General features: G+C 49.2%; 2 protein-coding genes across 18 annotated transcripts; one reads left to right on the top strand and one right to left on the bottom strand.

The window, feature by feature from the left end:
- The first annotated feature begins 32 nt into the window (after nt 1-32).
- Anks3 (ankyrin repeat and sterile alpha motif domain containing 3) lies at nt 33-24,516 on the top strand. Of its 14 annotated transcripts, none has more exons than XM_052759304.1 (17): nt 33-139; nt 3,423-3,594; nt 6,104-6,302; nt 6,509-6,630; nt 8,685-8,766; nt 11,636-11,771; nt 16,064-16,219; nt 17,939-18,076; nt 18,504-18,613; nt 18,830-18,997; nt 20,157-20,281; nt 22,277-22,418; nt 22,747-22,937; nt 23,239-23,324; nt 23,669-23,752; nt 23,992-24,075; nt 24,167-24,516. In XM_052759304.1, exons 2-17 carry the CDS (start codon nt 3,425-3,427, stop codon nt 24,181-24,183), a joined length of 2,010 nt encoding a protein of 669 aa, XP_052615264.1. In that variant the 5' UTR covers nt 33-139; nt 3,423-3,424; the 3' UTR covers nt 24,184-24,516. The 14 variants fall into 14 exon arrangements, with proteins under 14 accessions (XP_052615264.1, XP_052615270.1, XP_052615265.1 ...); XM_052759305.1 differs by having other exon boundaries at nt 86-195; nt 22,765-22,937; XM_052759307.1 differs by having other exon boundaries at nt 86-195; nt 22,765-22,937; nt 23,987-24,075.
- A 326-nt stretch (nt 24,517-24,842) lies between these two features.
- Nucleotides 24,843-27,396, bottom strand: Nudt16l1 (nudix hydrolase 16 like 1). Of its 4 annotated transcripts, none has more exons than XM_052759334.1 (3): nt 26,523-27,396; nt 26,179-26,439; nt 24,843-25,670 (listed from the first exon to the last, which is right to left on the bottom strand). In XM_052759334.1, exons 1-3 carry the CDS (start codon nt 26,751-26,753, stop codon nt 25,449-25,451), a joined length of 714 nt encoding a protein of 237 aa, XP_052615294.1. In that variant the 5' UTR covers nt 26,754-27,396; the 3' UTR covers nt 24,843-25,448. The 4 variants fall into 4 exon arrangements, 3 of the variants coding, with proteins under 3 accessions (XP_052615294.1, XP_052615295.1, XP_052615296.1); XR_008222599.1 differs by having other exon boundaries at nt 25,556-25,670; nt 26,062-26,439; nt 26,523-27,342; XM_052759335.1 differs by having other exon boundaries at nt 25,556-25,670; nt 26,103-26,439; nt 26,523-27,342.
- Nucleotides 27,397-27,406: the final 10 nt, after the last annotated feature.

Raw genomic sequence — 27,406 nt, 5'->3', positions numbered from 1 at the left:
CTCAGGCTCGGCTCCTCGTATCTGCCATCTCATTGGCCGTTGTGGCGGGCCAATAACAGGACGTCCGCCATCTTCCCGGGGTGCTCCGCGCGCTCCTACAATCACTTCCGGGGTGGGCCGGGCGTGAGGCTGTCGGCCGGTGAGGGAACGTGCTGCTGCGTCTGGAGGGTGGCGCGGGAAGCTGAGGCCTTGCAGGTAGGCCGGGCCCGGCGGGGCTCTCTGAGAGGCGGTGCCTGAGGCGCCCTGAGTCCGCTCCCGCGCCCAGCCCTGGCGCTCGCGGGGCTTGGGGACGCGGGCCCGGCTCCTTGGTTGCTGAGCGGAGGGGTCACGCGAGGTACCTGCCAGAGTGTCCCGCCACTCGGGAGCCTGTGGTCGCGCGCGGTCGCCGGGACCCGATAGGGCCGGAACCGCGTCACGCTTCTGGGCTGCAGGGGCTCCCTCGAGTCCTTGACGGATCTCTTGAAGGAATGGAGTGGCATCCAGTTGCCACCAGGATGTGTGTGGTTTTTTTTTTTAAGAAGATAATTTTTTTAAAAAAAGAGTAACATGTATCATCGCTGCTACTGAAGCTCTGGTAGTGAGGTGCAGAAGACATAGAAACATTTGGTTTACTCGAATCGATTTTTGGGGAGTTGTTTTTTTGAGATTGGGTGGGTGGGGTTCTGTGTAGACCAGGCTGTCCTGGAACTGACAGAGATCTGCCTCCCAAGTGCTGGGATTAATGGAGTGTGTCACTTCGCCCGGCAGGTTCCTTGTTTTCTGAGTAAGCATTTCATGTATCCCAGGTTGGCCTTGAACTCCAAGGTAGTCCTGTCTCAGCCTCCCAAGAGCTGGAATTAGAGGTGTGAACCTTGCCAGGATTCTGCTAATGTTTCTCCATTAGGGGAGCATGTGTCTGCTCTGTTGGTTCAGGTTCAGGAGTATCCCCATGAGCCTGAGGTACTACTTGAGCTCAGGCTGTGCAGTGTGAGAAGCTAGTGGTTCCAGAAAGCAGTCCCGTTTTTCACCTCAGCACACATGCACACGTATCACTCATCAGGGGGTTTGCAAACTGACCCCCAGATTGGTGGTTTGTGTGTGTTGTCCTTTTTTTTTTTTTTAAACTTAGGGCCTTGCATGCTATTTATATGTGATTCTTATCACTGAGATACATCTACATCCTCAACTGTCTTTATGCTTTTTAAATATTTTGATGTCACTGAGCTGCCTAGGCAGGGTTGTGATTTTGACCCTTCTGCCTCCATGTGGACGTATGCTACCAGGCCCAACACTGTCTGTTTTGGCAGTCACCAGCACTGAAGAGTGCTAGGGTGTTTAGGAGCAGGGGATTAGTACTTTGTGGGTACACACTTCCTTTAGGTTTCCGTCTGGGTTTGCCAGAACTCTTGAGTATGGGTATTGGTGTTCTGTGTCCTCCCCTGCAGTGGTCCTGACCCCCAGGTCTCTCCAACTTGCTGTTGTGCTGCTCTCAACTCGGGTCAGGTTGGGACCAGTGCCAACCTCTGAGAGTAGTAACTTTGCCAGGACACCATGATATGGTCTTGGAGGGACTCTGCCACTTGTGGTGGTTTGGGGACACTGAGGTGGCCCCCAAGGATCATTAGTACCAGTGGCCATTTAGCTGAGTATGATGGCACATGCTTTTAATCTCAGCAAAGACAGATGTGTCTTTGTGAGTTTGAGTCCAGCCTGGTCTACAAATTGAGTTCCAAGCCAGTCTGTGCTACACAGTGGGAACTTGTCTCAAAACAAAACAGTGGCCATTTACACAGGGGAGAGTAGAACAGGAAACGGAGGTCCTATTCACTGTAAACTGCCATTATATCTTCTCCCATTACCCCCCCAGCCCTTTGTTGCCATGCTGGGGAGTAGATTCAGGACTAAAGGCCTTATGCAGTGGGGCAAGTGCTCTAACAACTGAGCTATATCCCAGAACTCTTCTCTCCCTTTTCTGTGCTAGCTCTGTGGCCCCTAGACTTAGGAATCTACTAGGAAGGCAATGGCTTGGCTTTGGTTTGAGTAGGATTCCCCAGGATAAAGGACTCACACACTTGTTACCCCTGTGGTCCATCTTTCCTACTTAAAGGGTTGCATAGGTAGATTCCAGTCAGGTAACATTTGCTGAGCATCAGGGATCACATTCTATAGTCTGTACTGGGGCTTTCTTCCTCCTCCCCTTCCTGTCCTACTTTTTCTTCCCCTCCTCCTCTTCCTCTTTCTGCTTTCTTTTTTCTTCTTTTAGAAGTTCTTGCTATGTATCCCAGGTTGGTCTTAAACTCACAATCCTGTCTCTATCTCCCAAGTGTCATAATTAAGTTGGACATCTTCATGCATAGCCTTCCATGTGGTTTGTTTGTGGATATGAAGTTTAACCACTGCATCTCTAGTCCTTACATTTTTTTTAACTTTAAAATTTTATTTTTGTTTTAAATTATGTGTGTATGTGTATGGGTTTTTTTTGTTTTGTTTTGTTTTGTGTGTGTGTGTGTGTGTGTGTGTGTGTGTGTGTGTGTGTGTCGGGCACGTGCATATGAGTGTTGGATCCCCTGGAGCTAGAATTACAGGCAGTTGTAAGCTGCCTCATGTGGATGCTGGGAATTGAACTCAGGTTCTCTGTAAGAGCAATGTACGCTCTTAACTGCTAAGCCATATCCAGCCCTGGTTTATTTTAAAAGACTTAAAATTATATGTATGCATGTATCTGAGGGGTGGTGTGTGCACACATGAATGCAGATCCTCAATGAAGCCAGAAGGGGCTGTTGGATCCTCTGACACTGGAGTTACAGGAGCCACTGGACATAGGGTCAGGGAACTGAACTTGGGTCCCGTAAGAGCAATACATGTTCTTAACACCTGGGCCATTTTTCTGGGTCCCACTCTTAGTTTCATTGAGAGAGGATCTCTGTAGCCAAGCTGGCCTTAAACTTATGTACTCCAGGCTGCCCTTAGATTCATAATCCTCCTGCCTCTCTTCCTCCTTCCCAGTGCTGAGATTACAGGGGTATGCCACTACACCTAGCTTCCATGTATGTGTAGCAGCAGCCCCTTTTCAGCATCTATGTCCATTAGTGAGGAACTGGGGGCTGGAGATGCTAGACACAGAGCTAAATTTTGCTGCACACCCAAATTCAGCCAGTAGTGCTAAATAACTCAACTTGCACTGTTTTACTATCAGTGGAGAGGTTATCAGGCTCCTGGAAAACCTGATTGTAGAGCCTGTGGTGTGGAACAGATGCTCCCATCTTCTGTCTGGTGGCAAGCTCACCGGTGGCCCTGTGGTAGCACTGCTGTTTGAAGAAAGCTAAGTCAGTCTTGGTGGCTTTATTTTCTTAGGAATGAGATGATAGTCTGCCATTAGTAGGAGTATTTCATCCTTGGAACATCCAGGAAGGAAGAACTAACCCCTGGGCCTCCCTCTGCAGCCATGTCTGAGCTCAGCGATGAAGCCAGCGAGCCGGAGCTCCTGAACTGCAGCTTGTCCATGTGGTATGGGCTTGGTGCACAGGTCAGCCGAGAGGAGCTGGATGTCCCCTTGGATCTTCACACAGCTGCCTCCATTGGCCAGTATGAGGTGGTGAAGGAATGTGTGCAGCGGTAAGAGGTCTTGGGGAGCATCCCTTCACCTCACATTTTAATTAGCATCTCAGTTCCTATAGGCTGGAGTCTTGCAGAGATCAAGCCCCTTAATACATATGGATTAGGCTCATCTGATTGTCACAGATGTCGTTGATGGCTCATGTTGGACTCTTAGAAAAAAGGACTTGATTCTGAGGAGGAAAAACATGCTTAAAACCTAACCTTGTGGTCTATGTTATAAACACTAATTTATAGTTTACTTCAACCAGAGGAAGCAAAAATAGGGATGGAAAGCCAGCACTCTGACCCTTTGACTACAGGTTTGTTGTGGTTCCCCCAGCTCTTGTCCCCTCTGGCACAGAGGAGAGAGGCCGGCCTTCTGTCCTCACTGCCTACCTGCCAGCTTTACCCACCTGCATCAGAGTGTTTAGTCTCAGAGCCTGTGTCTTAGTCTATGTGGTCTGAAGGTTCTGTAGAAGGACTCTTCACTTCTTTGTGCTCCACCACACTTTATACTTAGTTTGCCTTTAGTGCTCCTTTGGTACCTTGGTGAGATGATGTCTCCCAGACCTCTCTGTGCCTTCTCAATTCCTGATGAACAGAGCAAATCCTCATAAAGCCCTAGGTGTCTGGTTTCAAGTCAGAGTCATCCATCATCCTTGGCCAGTAGAGTATGAGAGCTCTCAGTCTAGGACTCCTTTACTTAATGGCCTCAGAAATGGGTAGCTAGGTATGTAGTCAGTACATGTCCTCATAGGATCACCAAGAATCCTGCTATTATTCTTTGGAGTCTCAGGTTCTTACATATTGAGTGTCCTGTTAGAAAAAACATAGCAGCCCAAAGAAGAGACTAGGAAGAGCTCTGTGCCGTCATTGGAGTTTGGGGCCAGTTGAGAAGCAGGCTTGCTCATGGAAGTCCAGGCTGGGGCTGAGGGAAATTGGAGGTCTCAGAGAACAGGCTGAAGGGTAAGTGTTAGCTTTGCTGAGGCACTTGCCACTACTCCCTTTGTGGAGACAGTGCTGGATGCCAAGTCATTCTAGTGATTTCAGAAGTATCCACGTGTAACTCTCCAGGCAGGGAGGGCTTCAGGCCATTCTAGAATGGCCAGATGGCATATACCAGAGGCAGCAGGAGTTGCTAGTGTGTGGGAAGTAGCTGCCTGACTTAGTATGGATCCCACAAGAGGTACTGATCATACAACAGATTATCACTTGTTGTCAGCTACCACTGGAGGTGAAACTATGAAGGGCAAGGCAGGGGGCGGCACTAACTGTACCTTCTATGGAGTAGGTGGTGGGTGTTATTCTAGAATGGGACTCCCATCCCCAAGTCTGAGAGCCCCTCCCCTCTGCCTCCCTGAGTGAAAGTGCGTTTCCATAATTACTTACAGTGGAAAGCAGTAAGGAAAATAGGATACTCTGGTGACAGATTTTTCTGTAGGGTGAGGTGGCAAAGGAGAAGTCTGACAGTGGTGTTTGTTATCCTCAATTCTTTTCTCTTCTCCTGGGATATTGGTTATTGATTTGGTGCCTGGTGTTTAGGGTATCTCAGCCTCGCTTATACTGATAATCTAGGCAGCTAGTCTTGTCTGTGGTGGGTCCTTTGTGCTGTAGGGTGTTTGACCAGCTACCTAGTCCTAACCTGTATGCCAACAGCTAGCTACTCCCCAGATATGGTAACTGTAAGGAATGACCAGACCTTGCCTAACTTAACTCCTAACTTGATATTGGTTGATATTGGTGTAGGTACAAAAATGGAGAGTTGTTGGCCTTGCCAGAAGATGGTAGGAAAGATGAAAGTATTAAAATAGAGATGGTTATATTAGTCACTTTTCTTTTTGTTTCTGTTTGTTTTGTTTTTTTAGATGGGAGTCTCACTATATAGCCCTGTCTGGCCTGGGACTAACTTTGTAGACCAGGCTTGCCTTGAACTCCCAGAGATCTACCTGCCTTTACCCACCAAGTGCTGCGAGTAAAAGTGTGTATCCCCATACCACATAGTCCCCTTTCTTGTTCCTAGGACAAATACTGACAAAAGCAGCTTAGGGAGGTAGAGTTTATTTTAACTTGGTTTGAGGGTACAGTCCATCATGGCGGGGAGGCATGGTGACAGAAGAGTAGGGCCGCTGGTCCCATTGCATCAGGGAGAGATGAATGTTAGTGCTCTGCTTTCTCTTTTTTATTTAGTCTGTAAGCACAGCCCATGGAATGATGCTTCTTATATTTAGGGTGGCTCTTCCCACGTCAATTAACCACCCAATCTAGAAAATTCCTCAGACCTGCCCAGAGGTTTATCTCTTAGTCAATTTCAGGTCCTGTCAAGTTGACAAGTCAAGATTAACCATTGCAAGAGTTTAAGGCAGAGGATGGAAACGCCCGCCTGCCTTCTCCCTCCCTGGGAATGCCCCGGGGCAGGTGATTACTGCTTTCTGGAAGGTCAGCTTGTCCCACCAGGCCTGGCACCTGGCTCTGATGAAGCCCACATGTGGGATGCTGGGAATATCTAGCATATCTTGCATTTGTTTAGGAGAGAGTTAGATTTGAATAAGAAGAATGGTGGTGGTTGGACCCCGCTGATGTATGCCTCCTACATTGGACACGATACCATTGTCCACCTGCTGCTCGAGGCAGGGGTGAGTGTGAATGTGCCGACCCCGGAAGGGCAGACTCCACTGATGCTGGCCTCCAGCTGTGGCAACGAGAGCATCGCCTACTTTCTGCTCCAGGTGAGCTACAAGTGGGCATAGGCCCAGAAACCCAGGGGCTCCCTGGCTGCCCTGACAGGAAGGACATGAAGCGCTGCGGGCCACAGTGTGCACATGTAATCACTTAAGATTCTTTCAGCTGAAGGCCTGGTGGGCGCCTCCTACCCACCCACCTGCTCACCTTTCCTGGAGACATGGGGCATAATCCACATACTATTCTCTTGAAGCAAGGTGCAGAGCTTGAAATGAAAGACATCCAGGGCTGGACTGCACTCTTCCACTGCACCAGTGCCGGCCACCAGCAGATGGTCAAGTTCCTCCTGGACAGTGGAGCCAATGCCAACGTGAGGTGCTTGTCGCAGCTAAGTTGTCTCAGGAGTGGGCTGGGTTCTGTCTAACCATAGGCAGGAGGCCGGGTCATCCTGCCCCGGTCTAAGAGGTAAGATGAGGGAGTGGAATGGATAGTCCATGGGACTTGGTGCAGATCTGTCAGTCATCAGTGCATCCCTGGGCCCCGAGCCTTGTTTTATCTCAAAACTGAAGTTAGCAAGGCTCATGTCAGAGCATTGAAAAATGGTATTTGGATGATGTACATTAGATGCTAATTTCTTTTTCTTTCTTGTCTTTTTTATTATCATCATGGAGATGAGGCTTTAAAAACAATCATAAGGAGTGTGTGTGTGTGTGTGTGTGTGTGTGTGTGTGTGTGTGAGTGTGTGTGTGTGTGTGAATGGAAACAAAACTCTGGACCTCATATTTGCTAAGCAGGCATCATGTCACTGAGTCATACCCAGTCCCACCATGACCAACCAACCCATCTCCTTGCCTTTCTTTTTTCTTTCTTTATCATGTATGAGAGAGAGTGAGCACCTGTTCATGGTTCAGGGCGCAGATACATGTGTGCCATGGCACGTGTTTAGAACTAGTCAGACAACTTTCAAGTCTTGGTCCTTGCCTTTCCACCTTGTTGGAGACAAGCTAAGTACCCCAGGCTAGCTGGCCTGTGACCTTCTGTGTCCCACACTTCCTGTTGGTGTGCTGGGATTGCAGACACTTGCAGGACTTTATCCTCCTTTTACAGTTGTCAGGCTGATAGAGCAAGTGCTTCTGCCCACTGAACGTCTCGCCAGTTTCCGTCATTCTTCTCATAAGATGGTTTTACTGTGGTCTGACACATATTACGTAAGAACCCCTTCCCAGCAAGTCCCAACTGAGCCCCCACCTGATGTTGGCATGGCAACTCTGGCTGGCTCTTGGTGCCCATTGGAAGATATAATTAATTCTGAGCGACTCTAAGGAAGAAGAAAAAAGCTACTGATTAAAATTCAATATCTTAAAATGACTTTAAGATATATTCTGACTTGAGCGATATTAAGATGTGAAGATTATGTGTCTTACAGTGGTTGAGAGCCAGGTTTAGTGTGACTCCTGGCTTCTAGTCCAGCAGGGAATGAGGAACAGTAAAGGAGCTCTTTGAGAACAGTGTTAGAGTGACAGAAAACAAAGACAGGATTGTTAGTGTATGGGCTTATCAGAAATAATAATTCATGGACTGATGAACTCAAAAGATGAAACTTGGGTAGGTGGGAGGAGACGTTAGCATCTGTGAGAAGTGAACAATAGCTGATTTAATGTTTGTTTGCTTACTTAGCTTTTTGAGAGAGGGTCTCTTCAGGTAGCCTTGGCTGTCCTGGAACTCACTATGTAGACCAGGCTGGCCTCACTGAGATCCACCTGCCTTTACCTTCTGTGTGCTGGGATTAAGGACAAGTTCCACCAGGCTTGGCAACAGCTGCTTTTTGAGTGGGATTAAAGTGTGGATTTAGAATGAGGTAGGAATGGCCTTGAGGGAAGGAAGATGGGAGAGCTTGGTCCTTGGGACTGTTAATGAGCCAGAGGGAGTTAGTAAAGCTCATGTAGTCTTCTTGTCTGTTCCCATCTCACCTCATTAGTTTCTCTGTGTGCAGCTGAGGCGAGTGTTGGGGGTAGGTGTGTGTGCAGAAGCTAGAAATGGTGGTATTTCTTGTGGATCATCTACCTTTTCTAAACGAGTCAGGGTCTCTTACTAGGACTTAGGGCTCACAGTTTGAACTAGTTGCCTGGCCTGGATCTGCTTGTTTTTCCTCTCAGCCCTATGATTACAAGCACAACCAACCACACCGACCTTCTTACCTGGTGCTGGGGATCAAGCTCAGGTCCTGATGCTTATGTGGCAAGCACTTTACCAACTGAACTGCCTCCCTAATCCCAACACCCCAGCGGTTCTAAGTGCATGAGAGCCTAGGCCTGAGCCTGCACCTGCTGCTCTGCCTGTCCGGGTCTTTGCTTGGTTGTATTTGGTAGGAGAGTTTGTTCATTGTCTCACTTCTCTCCACTAACTATCTGTCTGATCTCATCTTGCAGGGAGCCTGTATATGGATTCACTCCTTTGATGGAAGCAGCTGCCTCTGGCCATGAGATAATTGTGCAGTATTTTCTGAATCATGTAAATAACTATTTATTATCTTGTAATTTAGTCACAGCAAATGGTAATCATTGATGAAACTATAAACTCTAACTGGGGTTTCTTTTACATGGAAACCTACGTAGTCAGCACATATGTGTGTACACACATATGTACCTATGGAATAGAGGACATTTGTGGGAGTCTGTTTTCTCCTTCTATAAAGTAGACTCTGGGCACTGAACTCAGGTCTCAGGCGTGGTGGAGATGCCTTCACCCACCAAGCCGTCTCGCTGCCCTTTAGGCGGTACATTTTCACTGAAAAATGTACAGTGATGAGTAAAAATAAACACATTTCTGTATTTATAATGATTTTGAAGACACGTCTTTGTTTTCTTGTTTGTTTTGTCTTGTTTTTTAGTTTTTTGAGACAGGGTTTCTCTGTGTAGCTTTGGTTGTCCTGGAACTCACTTTTAAACCAGGCTGGCCTTGAACTCACAGAGATCTGTCTGCCTCTGCTTCTGGAGTGTTGGGATGAAAGGCGTGTACCACCGCTGTCCGGCTGAAGACACGTTTTAGCAGTTATGGGAAACTTTTCAATCCTGGTGCAGGAGAGTAAGACCTGACTTGCACATGCTCTGCAAGTTGTCTGTCACTGAGTTAGGGCCTCAGCCCTTTTTAAATGTTTTCTTTTGAGACAGGATCTTACCAAGTTGTCCAAACTGGCTTTGAACTCACACTTTAGCCCAAGAGGACTATGAATTTCTGATTTTCCTGCTTAAGCCTTCTGAGTAGCTGGATTATAGGCCTGTGCCAGCTAAGCTGCATGACTGGGATAGCACAAAGGGAGGGATCAGGTGTTAGTGACAGTGACCACTACGAACCTCAGAGGACTTTGAAGTGGCATAGTTTCTCAGGAGATAGTCTGGTAATTCCTCCAGGAGATAAATCTAGAATCACCATAACATTCCTCAGTTTTCCCAGGTATGTACCCAAGAGAACGGAGACCTGTGTCTACATAGAACTTTTACCCAGTGTCCACAGCAAGAGTCTTCCTAAGAGCCCCAAAGGGGAAACAGCATGCGTGCTTTGTAATTACTTTTGTTGTTGTTTGGTTTGTGGAGTTAGCATTTGATGTAGCCTAGGCAGGCCTCAGGGCTACCTATCTAGTTGAAAAGCTGGCCTTGACCTCCTGATAGTCCTGCCTCCACTGCCCAAGTGCTAGGATTGTAGACATTAGCCACTATCCCATGATGCGCCTTTCTTCTCTCCATGGGTTTTGGGTGTCCTGTCCCTGCACTGCACCCACTCCTCCCTGCTCCCACCTAGTTCACTGACCCCTACCACCAGTTCCTCTGGGTCACAGAGTGTTGCTTAGTTATGGTATACGTTCTTAATTATCTCTCAGCTTGAATTCTTGGGGGAATATTGAAGCCACCTTTCATGTTCTAAATTCCTTCTGATTATCCTTCAGAGCCTTGGTGGCCAATCTACCCCCATGGTATTAGACTGTATGGCTAAGGCTTTTAAAGAAGAAAATTTATTGGGCTTCTCCAGTTTCAGAGTAAGGCTAAAAAACTATTTGCTGGGTGGTGGTGGCACAGGCCTTTAATCCCAGCACTCATGAGACAGAGACAGGTGGATCTCTGAGTTCAAGGCCAGCCTGGTCTACAAAAAAGTTCCAGGACCACCAGAGCTGACCCACAGAGAAACACTGCCTCAAAAAAAAAAAAAACAAACCAAACAAACAACAACTTACTAGAAAGACGGACAAGTCTGTCCTTTCACTCCTGTTTTCACAGTGAGCGTTTCAGGCTGTGGATTAGTTACTGCTGTCACTGCTGTGGCAGAAACCATAGAAAACAGTTAAAGGAAGGAACGGCTTGTTTGGGCAGACAGTTCAAAGGGAAGTCCATCATGGAGGGGAGGATGTGGTGGCAGGAACTGGAGGTAGTTTGTCAGATTGTGCTGTGGTGATAGACACCTTTAATCCCAGGATGTGGAAGGCAGAGACAGGCAGATCTCAGTGAGTTCAAGGCCAGCCTGGTCTACAAAGTGAGATCCAGGACAGCCAGGGCTACACAGAGAAATACTGCCTCAAATAAATAAATAGATAAATAAATAAATAAATTCAAGGCCAGCCTGGTCTACAAAGTGAGATCCAGGACAGCCAGGGCTACACAGAGAAACACTGCCTCAAACAAACAAACAAATAACAAAAAAGCCTAGTGAGAAATAAATACATTTGTCAGCTCGCTCCAACTCATACTATATTGCTACCCATATTCAATGTGGGTCTTCAATTAACCTAAGCTGTAATCTCAGCCAGGTTATCCTAGCACTTGGAAGATTGAGGCAGGAAGATTGTGAGTTCAAGACCAGCCTAGATATACAGTGAGACCCTGCTTCAACAAAACAGGTGTGGTACACACCTGTAATACCAACAGTTGGGAGGTGGCAAGATCAGGAAGTCAAGGCCATCCTAGTCTCACAAAAGACATCCAGTCTCATAAAATCAGGGGATAAGAGACGTCCAGTTCAGTTTGGGAGGATGGGCTGAATGACAGGTTCTCTATCAGGAGACAGACATGGGGGTGTGGAGGGTGAAGGTGGGCCTCTGCCTGCAGGTCCCAGCTTCTTTCTCCTTGCCAGAACCTTTGGCATCTGGCAGCAATACTGAGGAGAGGGGGATGCCTGCAGATGTTCATGACGGGCTTTCTGGTCCTCTTCCTTGTTGTGAAGGAGACAAAGTCACCAGCCCCCCTCACTCCTACCCCCACTCCAGTGGTATCTCAAACCAGAGGAAGTGATCATAAACCTACTCTGTTTTCTCATTCCTCCTGGCCGGCAGTCCACTGAGCTGGGGGATTTGGTGAGGAGTTTCTGACTCTTCTTTCCTGAACCTTCTTAGGGAGTCAAAGTAGACATAAGAGACCACAGTGGAGCCACGGCCCGGATGCTGGCCAGGCAGTATGGTCACATGAAGATAGTGGCCTTGATGGACACTCACTCGCCTGCACTGCCTAAGAGCCTTTACCGGAGCCCAGGTACCTGATTTGCCTCTGTGTCCTGATGGAGTCAGGGCTGCCCTGAGCATTCGGGATACTAGGAGACAAGGAGAGCCCCTCTCTGGATCCCCTGCTTTGCTTAGGTTGTGCTCTAACAGCCCCACCCCGAGGCTTTCTCTTCTCACCAGTTCCACTGTGGAGCTGAGGTTATTGAGGTCCAAGGCCTAGGGCCAAAGAGAAGCAGATTTATACCATTGACAGCGGTCCCTGCCAACAGAGATCACGCACAGCACAGGCTGTGTAGCCTAAGGATAAGGGGAGGAGGCATGCCCCACAGAGAGGCTCCTCTGGCTTTTAGTTCTTGGTTTTGACAACTTGTGTTGTGTATGCTTTACCTTTATATAATCAGGCATCCTTTATGGTCTCTGGATGTTGAATCATAAACAGTTTTTCTCAGGGCCCCCATGGTCATGATGGTCATATCCCTCCTAGCATTTGTATGTTTTAATTTTTTACATTTAGATGTCTGACCCACTGATAGTTGTTTCTCTTTTGTGGTGTGAAGTCTGGAACCAATTCTCTTTTCCAAACAGTCACACAATTTTGCCAGCATCATTCAGCATGATTGACGTGGGGGTTAGATACAGCATCTTTATCACACATTGAATTTCCCTCTTATTAGGGTTAGAATCTCCCTAGAGTTAGAATCTGGTGGTCTCTGTATCCATTCACCCAAACCACAGTTTGACCTGAGGCCTTTTTGTTTTGTTTTGTTTTGTTTTTCGAGATAGGGTCTCACTGTGTAGCCTTGGCTGTCCTGGATCTCACTCTGTAGACCAGGCTGGCCTCAAACTCACAGAGATCCACCTGCCTCTGCCTCCTGAGTGCTGGGATTAAAGGTGTGTGCCACCGCTGCTCTGCAATCCCAGGATTTTGGATGAGAGGCAAAGGTAGGGGAATGCAAGTTCAAAACCAGGTGGGGAACACAGACCTGGTCTCAAAAAATCAACTAGCGGATGTCAGAGAGACTATAGGAAATCTGAATTCCCTATTTTTATGGTGTCAATTTGTCCCATCTAAGAAAACAGGCTGTGTTTTGTTTTTAGTGTACTTTGCAGTTTTTTGGGAGGGCTTAAATTTTTCCTAATATATATTTTGTCTGTAACTAAGTTTATTCTGAAATATTTATCATCTTGACTGTTCTTTTTTTGTTTGTTTGTTGTTTTGTTTTGTTTTTTCAAGACAGAGTTTCTCTGTGTAGTTTTGGTGCCTGTCTTGGACTCGCTCTGTAGACCAGGCAGGCCTGGAATTCACAGAGATCCGCCTGGCTCTGCCTCCCAAGTGCTGGGATTAAAGGCGTGCGCCACCACCGCCCGGCCCTCTTGACTGTTCTTGTGAATGGGTTCACTACTATGATTTTCCTTCTGGTTAATGGTAGTGCTCTATTTTTTTGGTATTTCCATGTAGAAGGCAGTTGACTTCCACAGCTGATCTTGTCTGGTCAAGATAGTTTCATTTCCACTTCTCCAGGAGTCTCCAGGTGTGCTACCATGCTGCCAGTTTGCAGACTAGCCCACCTCTGTCTGCCATGCTTCTATGCCTGGTTTCATTCAGTTGCCAGTGCCTCTAGAGCTGTGCCGAACACTGAAGATAAAGCACATCCTTCTGTAGGACCCTTGGCTGTGGGAAGGTCTGTGTATTGATTCAGATATTCCTTTTTCTTTAGTTATTTTTCAGGATCTAATTTATTATTGACTGGACTCATGGTTAGAAGTAGAAGCTCTCAGGACAGTCTGTATCTGTCAGTCTGTTCCTGGCATTTTTCTTTGGCTTCTTTCATTCTCTTGACCAAAAGTTTAGCATATTGTGAAGCCTCCTCATTTTTCATAGGGTATTGTTCCTTCAGAGCAGTACATCTGCATTGATGCTGCGAGACATATGGAGGAACAAGACACTGAATTTTAGGTGCTCTGGTCCTGGGCTTCCTACCTTCTTTGTTTAAGGGCTTTCTGACAAAATACTGGCAGACATCATCGTTAGAGGGACTGAAAAGTTTTCGGATTCTGCTAGCTCTTTGGGTCCCATCTCACAAAGCATAGTGCCATCTGTCAGGCCATTAATATCCTTCTCTCTCTCTCTCTCTCTCTCTCTCTCTCTCTCTCTCTCTCTCTCTGTCTTTTTTAACAATAACCAAGTTGAATGCTCAGATTGGCTTCCACAGTACATCCCCTAATAAACTCAAGCTTCCTTTCTCCAGTTCTCCTTGGTTTGTAACAGGAACGCCCCTCATTCAGCAACAGGCACACTATGCTATGGGTCAAAGCACCTTGCTTCATGGGGAAACCTTGTCTGTCATTCCCAGAACTGATTCAGACCATATAACCCTTTCGCTCTTCACCCAGAGCATCAGCAGCTACTTCCGTGGTCATGCGCATCTCATAGAAAGTACAAAGCTTGCTTTCATGGTCCACTTCTGTGAGTTTCTGACCACTAGTGGCTGGGAAGGAGGTATTCAGCTTCCTTTTGATACAGCCTCAGGAGTGCCACCAAAAAAAAAAAAAAATCTGATATTCTTTGAGACAGGATTTGAACCCAGGTCTTCATTCTTGACTAGCAACCACTTTACCCACTAGCCATCTCCCTAGCCAGCTTATTTCATTGTTACTGTTTACCTTTAATCTTCTACTGGCCATATGGCAGGAGTTTAGAATATAGTTGTTGTTCTCCAGGAAATCTGTAGTTTTTACTTGTATTTTCCCTTTCACTTAAAAGTTGTTTAATAAAGATTTTGTTATATTTTTGGTAGTTTTTAAATTTTTAGATTGAAAGTCCTTTTTCAGTTGGTTACTATCTCATTTTACCCTGTTCAGTTGTATTCTAACTTATCTGCCTAGAGAGTGATTACTCTTGGCACTTTATGGAACCTACAGATGCCTTCTTTGTCACCTACTAGTCAGTGATTTTAAAGATTCCATGTGTGGGAAAAGGAACTGTGTTCTCTCATCTGTTGATTGTGTTTCTGTTTTCCTTGCATTTCCTGTAGTTTCTGGGAGCCTTGAGAATGGCTCAACTATAGAGGACTGGAACTTGGCTCCCAAAGTGCATGCACATCTGGTGGCTCAGAAACCTCTGGAACTCCAGGAGACCCAGTGCCTCCTACTGGCCTCTCTGGGTATCCTTATGCCTGCATACACGTGTCCACAAAAATGTGTGCGCATGCGTACACACATCACTATTTGACCCATTTTGAGAGCTCTAATGTAGTGAAGGCTGTGGGCATGCTGAGCTGGCAAAGCTGGGTGGCAGAGTTTTGAAAGGCTTTATAAACAGCAAACAGATGTCATTTACTTCCTTAGAAGTCATTCAGATTGGAAATATGAACTTGTTTATTTAACAGGTTGTGATTAATAATATTTTTATGAAGCCACCAGTTTATTTATCCCTTCAACATAAAAATTTTTGATTATAAACAGGCTTACAAGAAGCATTTCTTGAAGCTAGGTAAAGAGTAAGAACTAAAGAAGGTTTCAGCTCGCCATTGTAGAGCGGTGGCCTGATGGTTGTGATGGCTCCAGGTACAGTCCTGGTGAACTTTGTTTTCTTTTTGAGACAGGATCTGTCTCCCTGGTGCTTAGATTAAGGGTACTTGTGTACTACCATGCCCAGCCCAACACACTCTTTTCTGAATTTAATACTGTTAAGCTGGTTTGGCTGGAGAGATGGCTCAGCAGCACTTAAGTATCTATTTTTTGGGGGTGGGGTAGGGCTGTTGTTTTTGAGACAGGTGCACAAGGAGGCCAAAAGAGGGCCTTAGTTCCCCTGGAGCTAGAATTACAGGTATTTGTGAGCTGCTAATGTGGGGCCTGGGAATTGAACTTGGGTCCTCTGCAAGAGCTGTGTAAGTGCCCTGCAGGGGCAATAGATAGAGCCAGGTGTGTGGCGCACGCCTTTAATGCCAGCACTCGGGAGTCTGAGGCAGTCGGATCTCTGTGAGTTCAAGGCCAGCCTGGTCTATAGAGGGAGTTCCAAGACAGCCAGGGCCACACAGAGAAACCCTTCTATGTAGGCTCAGGCTGACCTTGATCTTGTTGCAGTCTTCCTGCTCTATGTCCCTAATACTGAGTAATGTGTAATGCTACCATACTCAGTTTAATATTCTCTTAAGATCTTATCTTTTTGTGTGTGTGTGTGTATTACAGCAAGTTCAAGGCCAGCCTGAGCCTACATAGTGAGTCACTGTCTCAAAAGCACACACAGACACATTCCATTAGAGTTTAGTGTTGGCAAAAGAGCTCATCATTGAACTCTTAATTTTCATGTCTGACTTACAGAAAAATATGAAGATCTGAGCTCGTCAGATGAGTCCTGGCCTGTTCCTCAGCGCCAGAGGCCCTGTCGAAAGAAGGGCCTCAGCATCCACGAGGGCCCACGTGCCCTGGCCAGGATCACAGCTATTGGACTTGGAGGCAAGATTCAGACCAACTATGGTGAGAGCCACAGTTCCCAAAGCTCTTTGGTATCATATCCCAGGACTGTCCTGAACATGGGCCCCTGGCCTCAGGCTACAATAGGATTAGGTACTACAGGCGTGAGGCTCAGAACTAACCCAGGGACAGGCTCCAGGAGTCACTGCTAACTCCTGACACTTGGTTTCATTCTGTGGATTCCCTTTTAGGTGGATGTCCATCTACATAGGTGGCATAGCAACTGTAATGTATAAGGATTTTAGTTCCACTGTCCTGGCTCTGCCCACATTCTGATCTAAAGTAGCTGGGACTGCACATGTGGGTCACATTTCTTTGCTTCTACTTCCTTTCCTTTCTCTTCTGGATTTCACCCCATAGACTGGGTTGGTTTTGGACTTGCCATCCTCCTGTCTCTGCCCCCTGAGTGTTGGATTACAGGTGTGTGCTGTCTGTCACGCATGGTGGATTTGGAGTTTGTTGTTTGCAGAATGGAAGCCCAAGGTCCTGTGAATGCTAGGGATGCCCTGCACCATGGGGCCACATCCCATCTCTGTGCTTTCTATGGCAGCTACATTCAGGGATTCTATGACTCTGTACTGTCCCTTTCTAGGTCAGAGTCTCTTCCTCCCTGTTCAGGCAGGTCTTTCTTTGGCTGGGGTTGGAGCTCTGGAACAGTACTTGTCTAGCACATAAGGCCTCAGGTTCCATCCCCAGTGCCATCAAAAAAAAAAAAAAAAAAAAAAAAGAGAGAGAGAGAGAAACAAAGAAAGAAATCCCGAGTTACAAGACATAAGGGGATATGCATGTAAGTTTGGGGGTTTTTACTAAAAGTGCCCAGATAACCTTTCAGTTGAGAAGTCTGTAGATCCAGCCTTCTACTGTCTGTAGGAAGATTTTTCTGCCCCACCTGCCGGCTCCCAAATAACCACACAAGAGACTTCTTAATGCAAGAAATACACAAGACTCTGCTTAAGGAGTATTAGGGAAATTTATTAGGATAAATTGAGGAAATACACTCATGAATACAGAACTGAGTAGACAGCTGAAGTAGTCCTCTGATCTGACTGGGAGCGAACCCTCCTGGCAGTTTGATCACACCAGGAAGCAGGAAGCAGAAGGAGCCTCATGACCCCTCTCCCTTTCCTTTTAAGAGGTCATGTACAATGGCAGGAAGCACCGCCTCCTTCGGGCTGTATAGCCCAAGGTCATAGGCAGAGCAAATACCACTACATGGCTGATAGCTTAGGCTTGTTCCTAACTAGCTCTTATAAATTAACCTATTTCTATTAATTACTCTGCCTCGTGACCTTATTACCTTTATTCTGCCCATGTTGCTTTCCTGCTTCCTCTGTGTCTGGCTGGCAACTCCTCACGATTCAACCCTTCTTCCCAGCCTTCTGTCTCGAAAATCCTGCTTAGCTATTGGCTGTTTAGCTTTTTATCAAACCAATCACAGTGAAATATCTTCACACAGTGTAGAGGAATATTCCACAACAACTGTCTGCTTCTGCCCTTAGAAAAGCAGTGGCAGGTGCTAATGGGGACTGGCCTTACCCTGGGTGCTAGCCTTGGCTACACCAAGCTCATTTTCTGTGATGTGCAAAATAATTTCTCTTGGAGCATGACCAAGTTACCGTACAAGGAGAAGTAGTAGCTATGGGGCTCCCTCACCCCAAGAGCCCTTAGAGGGGTGATGCCTTCACTCATGTCTGAGGAGTCACATGCCCATTCTGTACACAGAGCAAGTTCCTCCACGGGGATATGTGACCTTTACCAGCAGTGAGGAGAACATCCTGGAAGTTGAGGGCCTCTGCTACCGAGATGTCACCTCCCCCATTAATGAGCGGGATGTGGAGAGCAGCAGCAGCAGCAGCCGGGGTATGCACCCCCATCCTATTGGGTTCCCATAGAGGAGATAGAGAAGGCCCCAGTTCTTGTGAGGTAAGCCAGAGTTGGCCATGGGCAGGTGAGGGCAAGCATCCCAATGCAGGGTTCCCACAGGCCAAGGAAGCATTCTGTACTCACAGGGTCTGTCCAAGGGCTTCCTGGAAATCTTCCCAGCAGGGGGCGTGTGCTATGACCTGGCAGTGCTTCACCAAGCTCCTGCTTCCTGACAAGCTCTGTTGTACGTGCGTGCGTGCGTGCGTGCGATTTAAGAACACACAATTAAAAAATACAAGCTCTGCCCACCCTACAGTGTGGGCTGTGACAGGCGGCCAGGCCAGACCAGCAGTGCTGAGCTGTGCTAATAGAACACAAGCAGCTTCACTGGTGAGACCTGTCATCAGGTGTTTTCTGTTCCCAGAGGAACCCACTTTCTGTGCCAGTCTCGGACCCGTGTGGAGGAGCAGCAGCAGCGACGGCCTGGCAAGAGCCCAGGGGCTCAGCAGTGAAGCCTCCATAGAAAGCAATGAGGTAAAGGTCCCTCGCCCTTCCTCCCTTGGTGTTGTAGGAGATGGTGAGTATTTAATGTGGCTACACCATGCCTAGAGGACTCCTAACTAGAGTGTGGGGGTCCAGGCTGCAGGTATGTCAGCATAGATTTCACATCCTACCCCTGCCTGCCTGCGTTAAGGGGGCTAGAGCTTTACAGCCAGGCAAGGGCTGCCCCAACACACCCTTTCACTGCAGGATTCTGATCACACCCGCAGAAGCTCGGTTCGCAAACAAACCAAGAGCTATCTGAAGAGTAAGAGTCGTTACAGCGGCAGTGATGGTCAGTGGCCTTCCAGCACAGGGACTGCATGCACCCCAGGATCTGAACCCCAAGCTGAGAAGTCCTCCTACTCAGGACCTCAGGTGAGACCATTTGAGAACCCGATGGCTGCTTGCTTAGAGAGGTGGCACTTCTATGACTGCAGGGTGGAGGTGGGGTGTGGGGTCATTTATTGTGTATTCTTGACAGGCCAGACACTTTTGAAAGGAGAAGAGGGTACTGGGTTCTCCCCACAAGGCTCAGATTCCTAGGCGGCAGGCCAGCTGTGGGGTTGGTGTCCTTTTCTTTCCAGGAGCAGGGGTTGTCTGTTCCCTTGCTGTCCTGCTCTCTGGGCCTCCCCAGACTTAGGGAGATAGTAAGAGGATGCTCATGAGCTGGGGACAAAGTAACGGCATGTGGTATGTACTTAGCAAAACTGCAGCCATACCCTCACTGTGGACCACCCTGGTGGAGCATCCTCTCTGTAGCCAGAGATCAGCAGCTCAGGGTGTGATACACATAGGCCTAAGTCCTAGCTCTGCTGTTCCCCAACAGCTTGTAACCTGGGCGGGCTTCTGCCTTTAGGCCTTTCCTTAGGTCTTAGGTATACCTCTCAGTTGGACAGGCATGTTACCAGTTGTGCTGGGGTCTTAAGGCTGTTTCTCTGAGGAAAGAAAAGTGGAGCAACCTTGGAACATTTTTTTTTTTCTCCATCCTAAGCAACCAAGCATGGGCAGAACTGGAAACTGGACATTCTGGTGTTGAAAGCCAGTTGAGAGGCTAAGCAGTTGAGCTCAGTAGTAGCTGACAGGGCAGGGTCAGCAGGCAGCCTGGGCTGTCAGTAGCCATTCAGTCTGAAAAATGAAAAGCTTGCACCATCACCAAGCACCCCCTCACACGGTGTTTTGGAAGGAGTAGTGCAGAGGGCTGGGTGGAATCAGGATAAGCACAAGGATGGCCACGCAGACATGGAATCAAACTGGCCCCAAGTCCAGCAGGGTAAGGGGCTGAGTAGAGCCTTTCTGAGGGGATCAGATGTCTCTGGACACAGACCTTAAGACCAGGAGGCAGAATAGCCGGGAGTCTTTGAGCCCTCTCCTGAATTCTTAAGCCTTTAGCTGTATTGTCACTCATTCTCCTCTGCGGAGGCGCTAACCCTGAAGAGGGCAGTGTAGGGGCTCTAGTCAGGCCTGGGGTCAGAATTGGGAGGCGACCAGTTCTCCCTTCCTGGCCCCAGGCCTCCCAGTTGTCTCTTCCCCTCAGGACCTTGCCACACTGCTGGAGCAGATTGGGTGTCTGAAGTACCTGCAAGTGTTTGAGGAGCAGGATGTGGACCTTCGTATCTTCCTGACCCTCACTGAAAGTGACCTGAAGGAAATCGGCATCACGTGAGTCCCCTAGTGCCGTCCCCCACCCCCAATCATCTCAGCCATCCTTCCAGCCTGTCTAGACAAGAGGCTTTCTTCCAAGTTGGCCTTTGTGCCCACATAGCTCCAAGATGGCCTTGCCTGCTGTGTGCTGGACCTTTGGACTGTTTTTGTCAGTTCACTTTTTGGTGGTTTTTTAGTTTTTTTCCTAACTGTCACAGTTTCTAGAGTTAGTATTTTATAGCACAGGTTTCTTCTTTCCTAAACGCTTGGATATAAAATCTTTTAATATACAGTCCAAACCATGCAATATGCCTTTTGTCCCAAACATTCCATGTACAAAACTCTAGTTTGTGTCTTGGCTGTAACTCCTCATAGGTGACTCTCACACCTGAAGTACTCTCCCCGAGGTGGCTCTGGTGCAGCAGGTGACGCAGGGCTTCCTCAGTGTTTGCCTATCTGGGAATGTCTGAATCTCTCCTGCACTTTGGAAGGACAGTTTTGCCAGGTAAAGGATTCTTGGTGACAGCTGTTTGCTTTGGCACTCTGGCTGCCTCAGCCTTCCAGAGTTTTGAATGAGAATGTCCAGGTACTTTTACTGAGGATCCCTGCATGGAACAGGCTGCTTTTTTTTTTTTGCTCCAGTATTCTGTATGTCTTTAGTTTGGCTGTGTGTCCTGGTATCCATCATCTGTGAAGCTCATTGGGCTTCACTGATGTTCATGTCTTTCATCAATTGTGGAAGTTTCCAGCTGCTAGCTCTTCAGACCATTATTTGCCCTTCCTGCCTTCCTGAGGTACTCACAGGAGAGACCTGGCCCCCATGTGGTCTCAAGCTGTCCTTGTGGTTTTCAATCTCATTCCATTGTGCTCCAGTTTGCTGGTTCCTTCCTTTGCCTGCCTCGGGCTGCATCTGCCTATTTAGGCTTTACTTCAGTTACCATACTTCTTTGCCTATGTTTTACATTTTTCTCTGTTGTATTTCCATTTTGTATTGAGTGTTTCCACATCATCTTTTAGGTCTTTGATTATCTTTAAAATGGTATTTCAAGGCCTTTGTCTAGCAGATCTGCTGCAGGGCTTTCTTGGAACTTCTGTGGTTGGTTTTCCTCTAAATGAACCATACTCTACCTGTCTTTTATTACTGAAAATGGATATTTAGTAAGCATCAAAGTCAGGACCTCCCCTTTCCCTGGGATTTGCAGGTTTGGTTTGGTTTTGAACTTATTGTTGTTGGCTGCCTCTGTGCAGAGGACTAGCTGGAAGCTGAAACCTATAGGTCCCTCCCTCAGAGCTTGCACCTTTCCCTAGGCACATGTCATGACGCTGACTTTCCACCCATCTGTAGTTACTTTGAGACAAACCGCTTTTATGTAGTCAAGGGTGATCCTGAACTCTTGTGCCCACTTTCCAAGTGCACAATGTTCTAGCATGCAGGTGCTTTTCAGTGTCCTAGTCGTTATTGTCTCTCAGGTAGTCTGACTCCTACACAGGAGAGTGGAGAAAGGTGCTGCCCCTTAGACCTACTACTCATCCCCTACCCCATCTTTTCAGCCAGAGAGTGAGTGAGTGTGGCTGAGAGCAGTGGCCCTCAGTAACCACTATACTTGTATTCCATGCTTGCTACTGGGAGAACAGGGTCTGCCATGCTGGGTCTGGGTGGGTGCTGCTATGCAGAGCTGAGCTTAGACTAAGCTGGCTGTACTCACAGTCAAAGCCTGCAGTGACCTCCAGGCTGCCAGGTGGCCCATACAGACTCTGCCAGTGCATCTGTCTTGGAGGGGAGAGATTCCTGGAGATCTCCCTTAAGAACACAGACATAGTTGTCCAAGCCTGGAGCCAGTGATGGTGGAGGCTTTTTGGACACTCTTGTTTCTGTCCTCAGCCCCAGGATCTTCTGCAACCTCCTTCCTTCAGAGTTAGGTATTTCCTAGCAACTGGCCTTGGTGGCAGGTTTGTACCAAGGTCCATGCACATGACAGAAGCTGACGTTTACCTTCTGATTCATTCCCTCAGGTTGTTTGGACCTAAAAGGAAGATGACCTCTGCCATTGCCCGCTGGCACAGTAGTGCCCGCCCTCCTAGTGATGCACTGGAGCTGGCCTATGCTGACCGGCTAGAGGCTGAGATGCAGGAGCTTGCCATCCAGCTGCACAAAGTAAGTGGAGAGGTCCAGGTGGGCTGTGGACATAGGAGGCAGGATACATCTATAGAGTTACACCTTTATAGCAGAGGAGATAATGTCAGCAGGGGACCAGAGACAGGAAACTTGAGGGGGCAGATGGAACAGTCAAAAGTCAAGAATGTAGGAGGGAAGAGCAAGTAGCCCATGCAGAACCTCGAATCTGTAGGATGGAGCCAAAGGAGCAGTTCCTAGAATGGGCTGCAGAGAAGCAGACAGGCATCCTAACAGACTCTGCCCTCTGGGGGGGTGGGGGGAGGGGTCAGCCAGCGTGGGTCTTGGCCTCCTGGCTTAGGCCCTCTAGCCTGGTCTTTGCCTGCAGTGCTGTGAGGAGGCAGAGGCTCTCCGTGGCCAGGTGTCCCAAGAGCAGGAATTGCGGGCTGTAGTAGAGAGCTGCCTCCTGGAGCAGGATAGTGCCCGAAAGGACATCCATGCCCAGCTGCAGGAGGCCCAGACCCTGGCCAAGGATGCTGCCCTTGTCCTGGACCAGCTGCGGTAAGTGGGCTCACACACTCAGGTAGTCAGCCCCCACACTTGTCCTTGTCCCTTCCTAATCCTCTAAGTAGGTGGGAAGTAAGGGGAAGGAAACCTTAGTGCCTGCACCTAACTTTCCTGGGGCTCTGTCCCCAACAGTACAGACCCAGGCTTGACTAAAAGCAGGCTGGGGATCAGCATGACCGACCAGTGTGGGGCTTCCAGGGCTGACCGCAGGGCTGAGGTGGTTTTCATTGTCCTGTCTGGTGGAGGTTGGCAGCTAAGGCCTCTTCCACGCTAAACTTAGTCATATGTCCGGCAGGGCCTGTCAGGCTGAGCTGTCAGCTCGAGTGAGGCAGGACCAGTCCCCCAGCGAAGCTACCCTGAGGCCAGCCTTTCTCTCAGCAGGTGAGAAGAGCAGTAGCCTGGCTTTGGACTAGGTCAAGGGTGCATGGCTGGTAGAGTGGCAACCCTGTCCCCAGAACAAGCCCACTTGTGAGAAGAGATGCACTGTCGCACTTAGGGGTAGACGGCAAGTGGGAGGGCTTGTTCATGGCTGACTACACTGTCTTTAAGGCCTCCAGTGGAGTTGGGTGGCTGGGGCCCCCAAGGTTGAGCTCTACTTAGGCCTGTGCCTTAAGTGGCAGTTGTTATAACCTTGTAGCTGGGTACATCCCTGCCTGGGGTGGTCACTCATGCATCAGCAGTGAGTGAGGATATACCTATGGCCAACTTGCCCTTTTGTACCACAGATTCCAAAGGCTGGCCTATTCCCCTGCAGGCCTTGAGTCTCCCTGAGCTGTCAGGGGCCCTGGAAGACTGTGTCCACGAGATGGGTAAGTCTCCAGGAAGGCAGCCAAGGCTTTAATCTCACCATTTCCCAGACCCTCTTCCGAGGACTGAGGCTGAGAGCTGGCCATACCCAGTCAGCTCAGACCCCTGGGTAGTCTGACCCCAGCCTGACCCCAGGGCCACTTATTCCTAGTGCCCTGAGTTTCCCTTCTCCCTGCTGCTGCTGCTGCTGCTGCTGCTGAGACTTGACACAGAACACTAATTGGCCCTATCCTTAGGGCAGGCACTATGCTCTGTAACACAGAGCCTGGAGAAGCTACAGACGCTGAATGGGAAGAAATGGCGGGAACCGTAGCCAGGAGGGATGGTGAGAGTACCCACATGCCCATGGGCACCCTGGACCACCTAACCTTCCTGTCCCTTCTTACCAGGCTTTTTTAAAATTTTCTTTTCTTCAGATTCTGACGTTGGGTGATGGATCCACCCTGAAGTTACATGTGCCATGCAAGACAGGGCAGTGAGCAGATGGCTGCAGCAGCCCAAGGGATGGAAAGCCAGCCCAGGGAGCAGCTTGTGAACAGGAGGACAGGACTTCAGTCCCTGCCAGGGCAGCTTGGGCCAGCCCTGAGGCGGAATGAAAGGCCTGGCACCCGGAGAAGTGGGTAGGCAGCTCTGGCCTAGACAGGACTGTGTGAAAAGAGTGTCCCCGCACATGCAGGTGCCACACTGAGGTGTGTCTGGTCTTAAGGTGAGGTCTGGGGTACCTAGAAAATGTTGTTTGTTGGAAAATAAAATTACTTGCAAGTTGGTGGAGGCTCATTTCTGATCATATGACATGTAACCCTGGATCTATAATCACTTCTGACCTCTCCCCTGCTTGGTGACTGTTCTAAGCCTGAAGTGGGGCTGGCAGACAGCTTTTCTTGAGCTGTGGGGATTTTCTAGCGTAGCAGCGGTTCTGGACAGTCTGTAAGTTGGCCAGCAGTGACATCCTGTCCTGCGGGGTGCTTCCATCTAGGCCACCACGACAAGGGCTGAACTCAAGCTACCAGCCAGACTGGTTGTCCTCAGTGCTCAGAGGCTCCACACACCTCAAAGAAAGAAGTGGCCATGGCACCCAGAAGCAAACACAAGTACCAGAGGAATGGCTTTATTGTCTTCCTGCTTCCTCAATTCCACGGAGTTGAGCCAAAGCCCTCCTGGGGAACCAAGCCATGTGGGGCACAGCCACTCTGCAACTAACCCACAGTTCACACACCAACAAAGAAAAATCTAACAGAAATTCAACAACAATCCAAATGAACAACAGCCTATGGCAAGCTGGATCAGGTTCTGGGCTAAGGGAAGGAGTGATCTACCAAGGGTCACCTCCATTGAATGAAACCTCTGACCAGTCCAGGAGCCATGTACCAACCAAGTGGTTGTTACCTTGGAAAAGTGGGCTGTAGCTGGGCCTCCACCCGTCATGAACAGACTCACCCAGGACAGTCTGAGCCTTAGGATGGTTGAGAACATTCTCAGCTTAAAAAGCCAGGCCCAGGCCACCCCCACTGAACAACCTGAGAGGGTAGCTAGGTCCCAGGGACTGCTTGGGACAGTAAAGATGAACAGCTGCCTGCTTGTCCCTTGCAGTCAGAAGGGGTGCAAAACCAAACACACTAGAAGGCACGCTTCTCGGGAATTCCTGGGCCTGTGGGCAGAGACAGCCAAGGGAGGGCAAGAACCCCCACAGGAACCTCCTCAGGATGAGGCTGGGAGCAGCTTTTCAAGGGCCTTCTTCTGTTTCTCTGTGGCTGAGGCCAAGGCCTCAGCCAGCTTTTCCGAAGGCATCATGTTGAGTACCTTAAGGGCAAACAGGAGCTGGTACTTGGCAGTGCTGACGAAGGCATTGCTCAGGAAGTTAGGAAAGCCTCCTACTCGATCCTTCTGTGTGTACAGCGGGACACGTACAAGGCCCAGCACCTGTGGGACAGAGGGCATGGGGTGGGGCTGGGCTCTCCTTAGAGAGGTCGGACCCTGGCAGAAAAGCCTGTCAACCACCAGTTTGCCAAAGAGATGGGGAGACCCAGGCAGGGTCTGGCCAGGCAAGGCTAGTAGCAGTAAAGCCTATGCACTCCCTACCCTGTCTGCCAGCACCCACGATCTCTGCTCTCACTCCAAACCCCTGAGGCCAGAGAATCCACAACCCCAAACTCTACAACCTAGCCTTTTTGGTCTTTCCTCAATTTCCCAAGCGGGCCCTGACCATCCCTTCTTCCCAGTGATCCCATGCCCCACTCCCAGGATTGACAATGGCAGGCAGCAAGGCAAATGTAAACAACCCCGGACCCAGATCCCAAGTCTCTCTTCCTACCCAGCGTGGCCAGGGTGGGGACCCCGAGGGGCACTTGTTACCCATCGGTGCCTTCTGTGGTGCCAGAGCCAAACCTCAGGAGTGGGGATGGGGGCGGGCCCCAGGCGGTGGTCCCACCTCCAGGCCGTGGTCCCGTGAGTGCACAGCGCTGATCTCCACAGCATGCAGCTGCTCCAGTGTCAGCTGCCGTGCATACAGATGCGCCACCACGCGTTGTGGACCCTCAGTCAGGTGTGAGCTCAGGTAGTCAGCTTCCGTAAGGCGCAGGCCGCCCAGGCCCAGGCCCAGCACCCGGTTCAAGCCATCCTCCAGCGACCAGAAGCGCCGGTCCACAAACCCCCCAGGGAAGCCCAGCAGCCCGTCGAAGCGCATCTGCATCTGCAAAGTAAGCCGGATCAGGACGCCGGGTCCACAGGGCGCCCCAAGTCTGTGTCCACCCGCTCGCCCACCCAGTTCCTCACCAGCACTGAGAATCGCATGGGAATACGACCGAAGAGCTGCCCGGGGTTAGCGGCATACAACATGGCGTGGCACGAGTGGCTCCAGCCGGGCCCCAAGCGCATTGCTTCCTCCCGGCTGATCTGCTTCAGCTCCGGAACCGTCGTGGTCGACATCTTGATACGCTCCAGGCCCACCGCCCAAATGAGCATGCGCGACCCCGCCCACGACACACAGGCCCAATCCACGTGCATCCACGTGCATGGGCCCGCCCCCACCAATCCTGAAAGCCTGGGGCTGAACCCAGAGAAGACTGGAGCCCCTGGCGAGAGGGTGGAGTTCGCCACCCTCCAAGCTGCACAGGAGACCGCACCCTCAGACTAGAAAACTACAATTCCCAAGACGCACCGCGTGGAAGCCAGGTCACCAGAGGGAGGTACACTGAGCATTAAGGAGTGCCAGTCTCCGAGGCCTGGACATCCCTGAGAGGACAGCTGCAAGTTCCAATATCCACCTCATCTCTGAGAGTGCAGATTTTTCCCTGAGCCTCCACCCCGAGCTTGTGGCGCCCTGGGAAACCACGCCTTGAAGCGTCTAAGTGACTCCCTTTGCCCTCCTCTGGCACATGGCTAGTGCTCAGCAGACATCAGAAGAGCTGGGGTGGATGTTAAGAACCGGGACAACCTGCCCACCTGGAGGCTGAAATCCACCAACTGCTTAGGAGAGGTGAGCTAAATTTCAAGTCCGGCTTCACTCCAGACAGAGCAAACAACAAAACAAATAGCAATAAATCTTGGCCTGTGTTTGGAGGGGAGTACTCGCTGCTCCTCTCACAAAAGCAGATGAAGGCGACACCAAAATCTGTCAGGAGCTACCAGAAGCCACTCAGTGTCCTGCCACTACATCA

Source organism: Peromyscus californicus, unplaced genomic scaffold, assembly GCF_007827085.1.
Source record: "Peromyscus californicus insignis strain IS unplaced genomic scaffold, ASM782708v3 Scaffold_3__1_contigs__length_106647218, whole genome shotgun sequence".
NCBI classification, from domain to species: Eukaryota; Metazoa; Chordata; class Mammalia; order Rodentia; family Cricetidae; genus Peromyscus; species Peromyscus californicus.
Note: the sequence above shows the minus strand (reverse complement) of the source record. Positions and strands in the feature narration are given on the sequence as shown.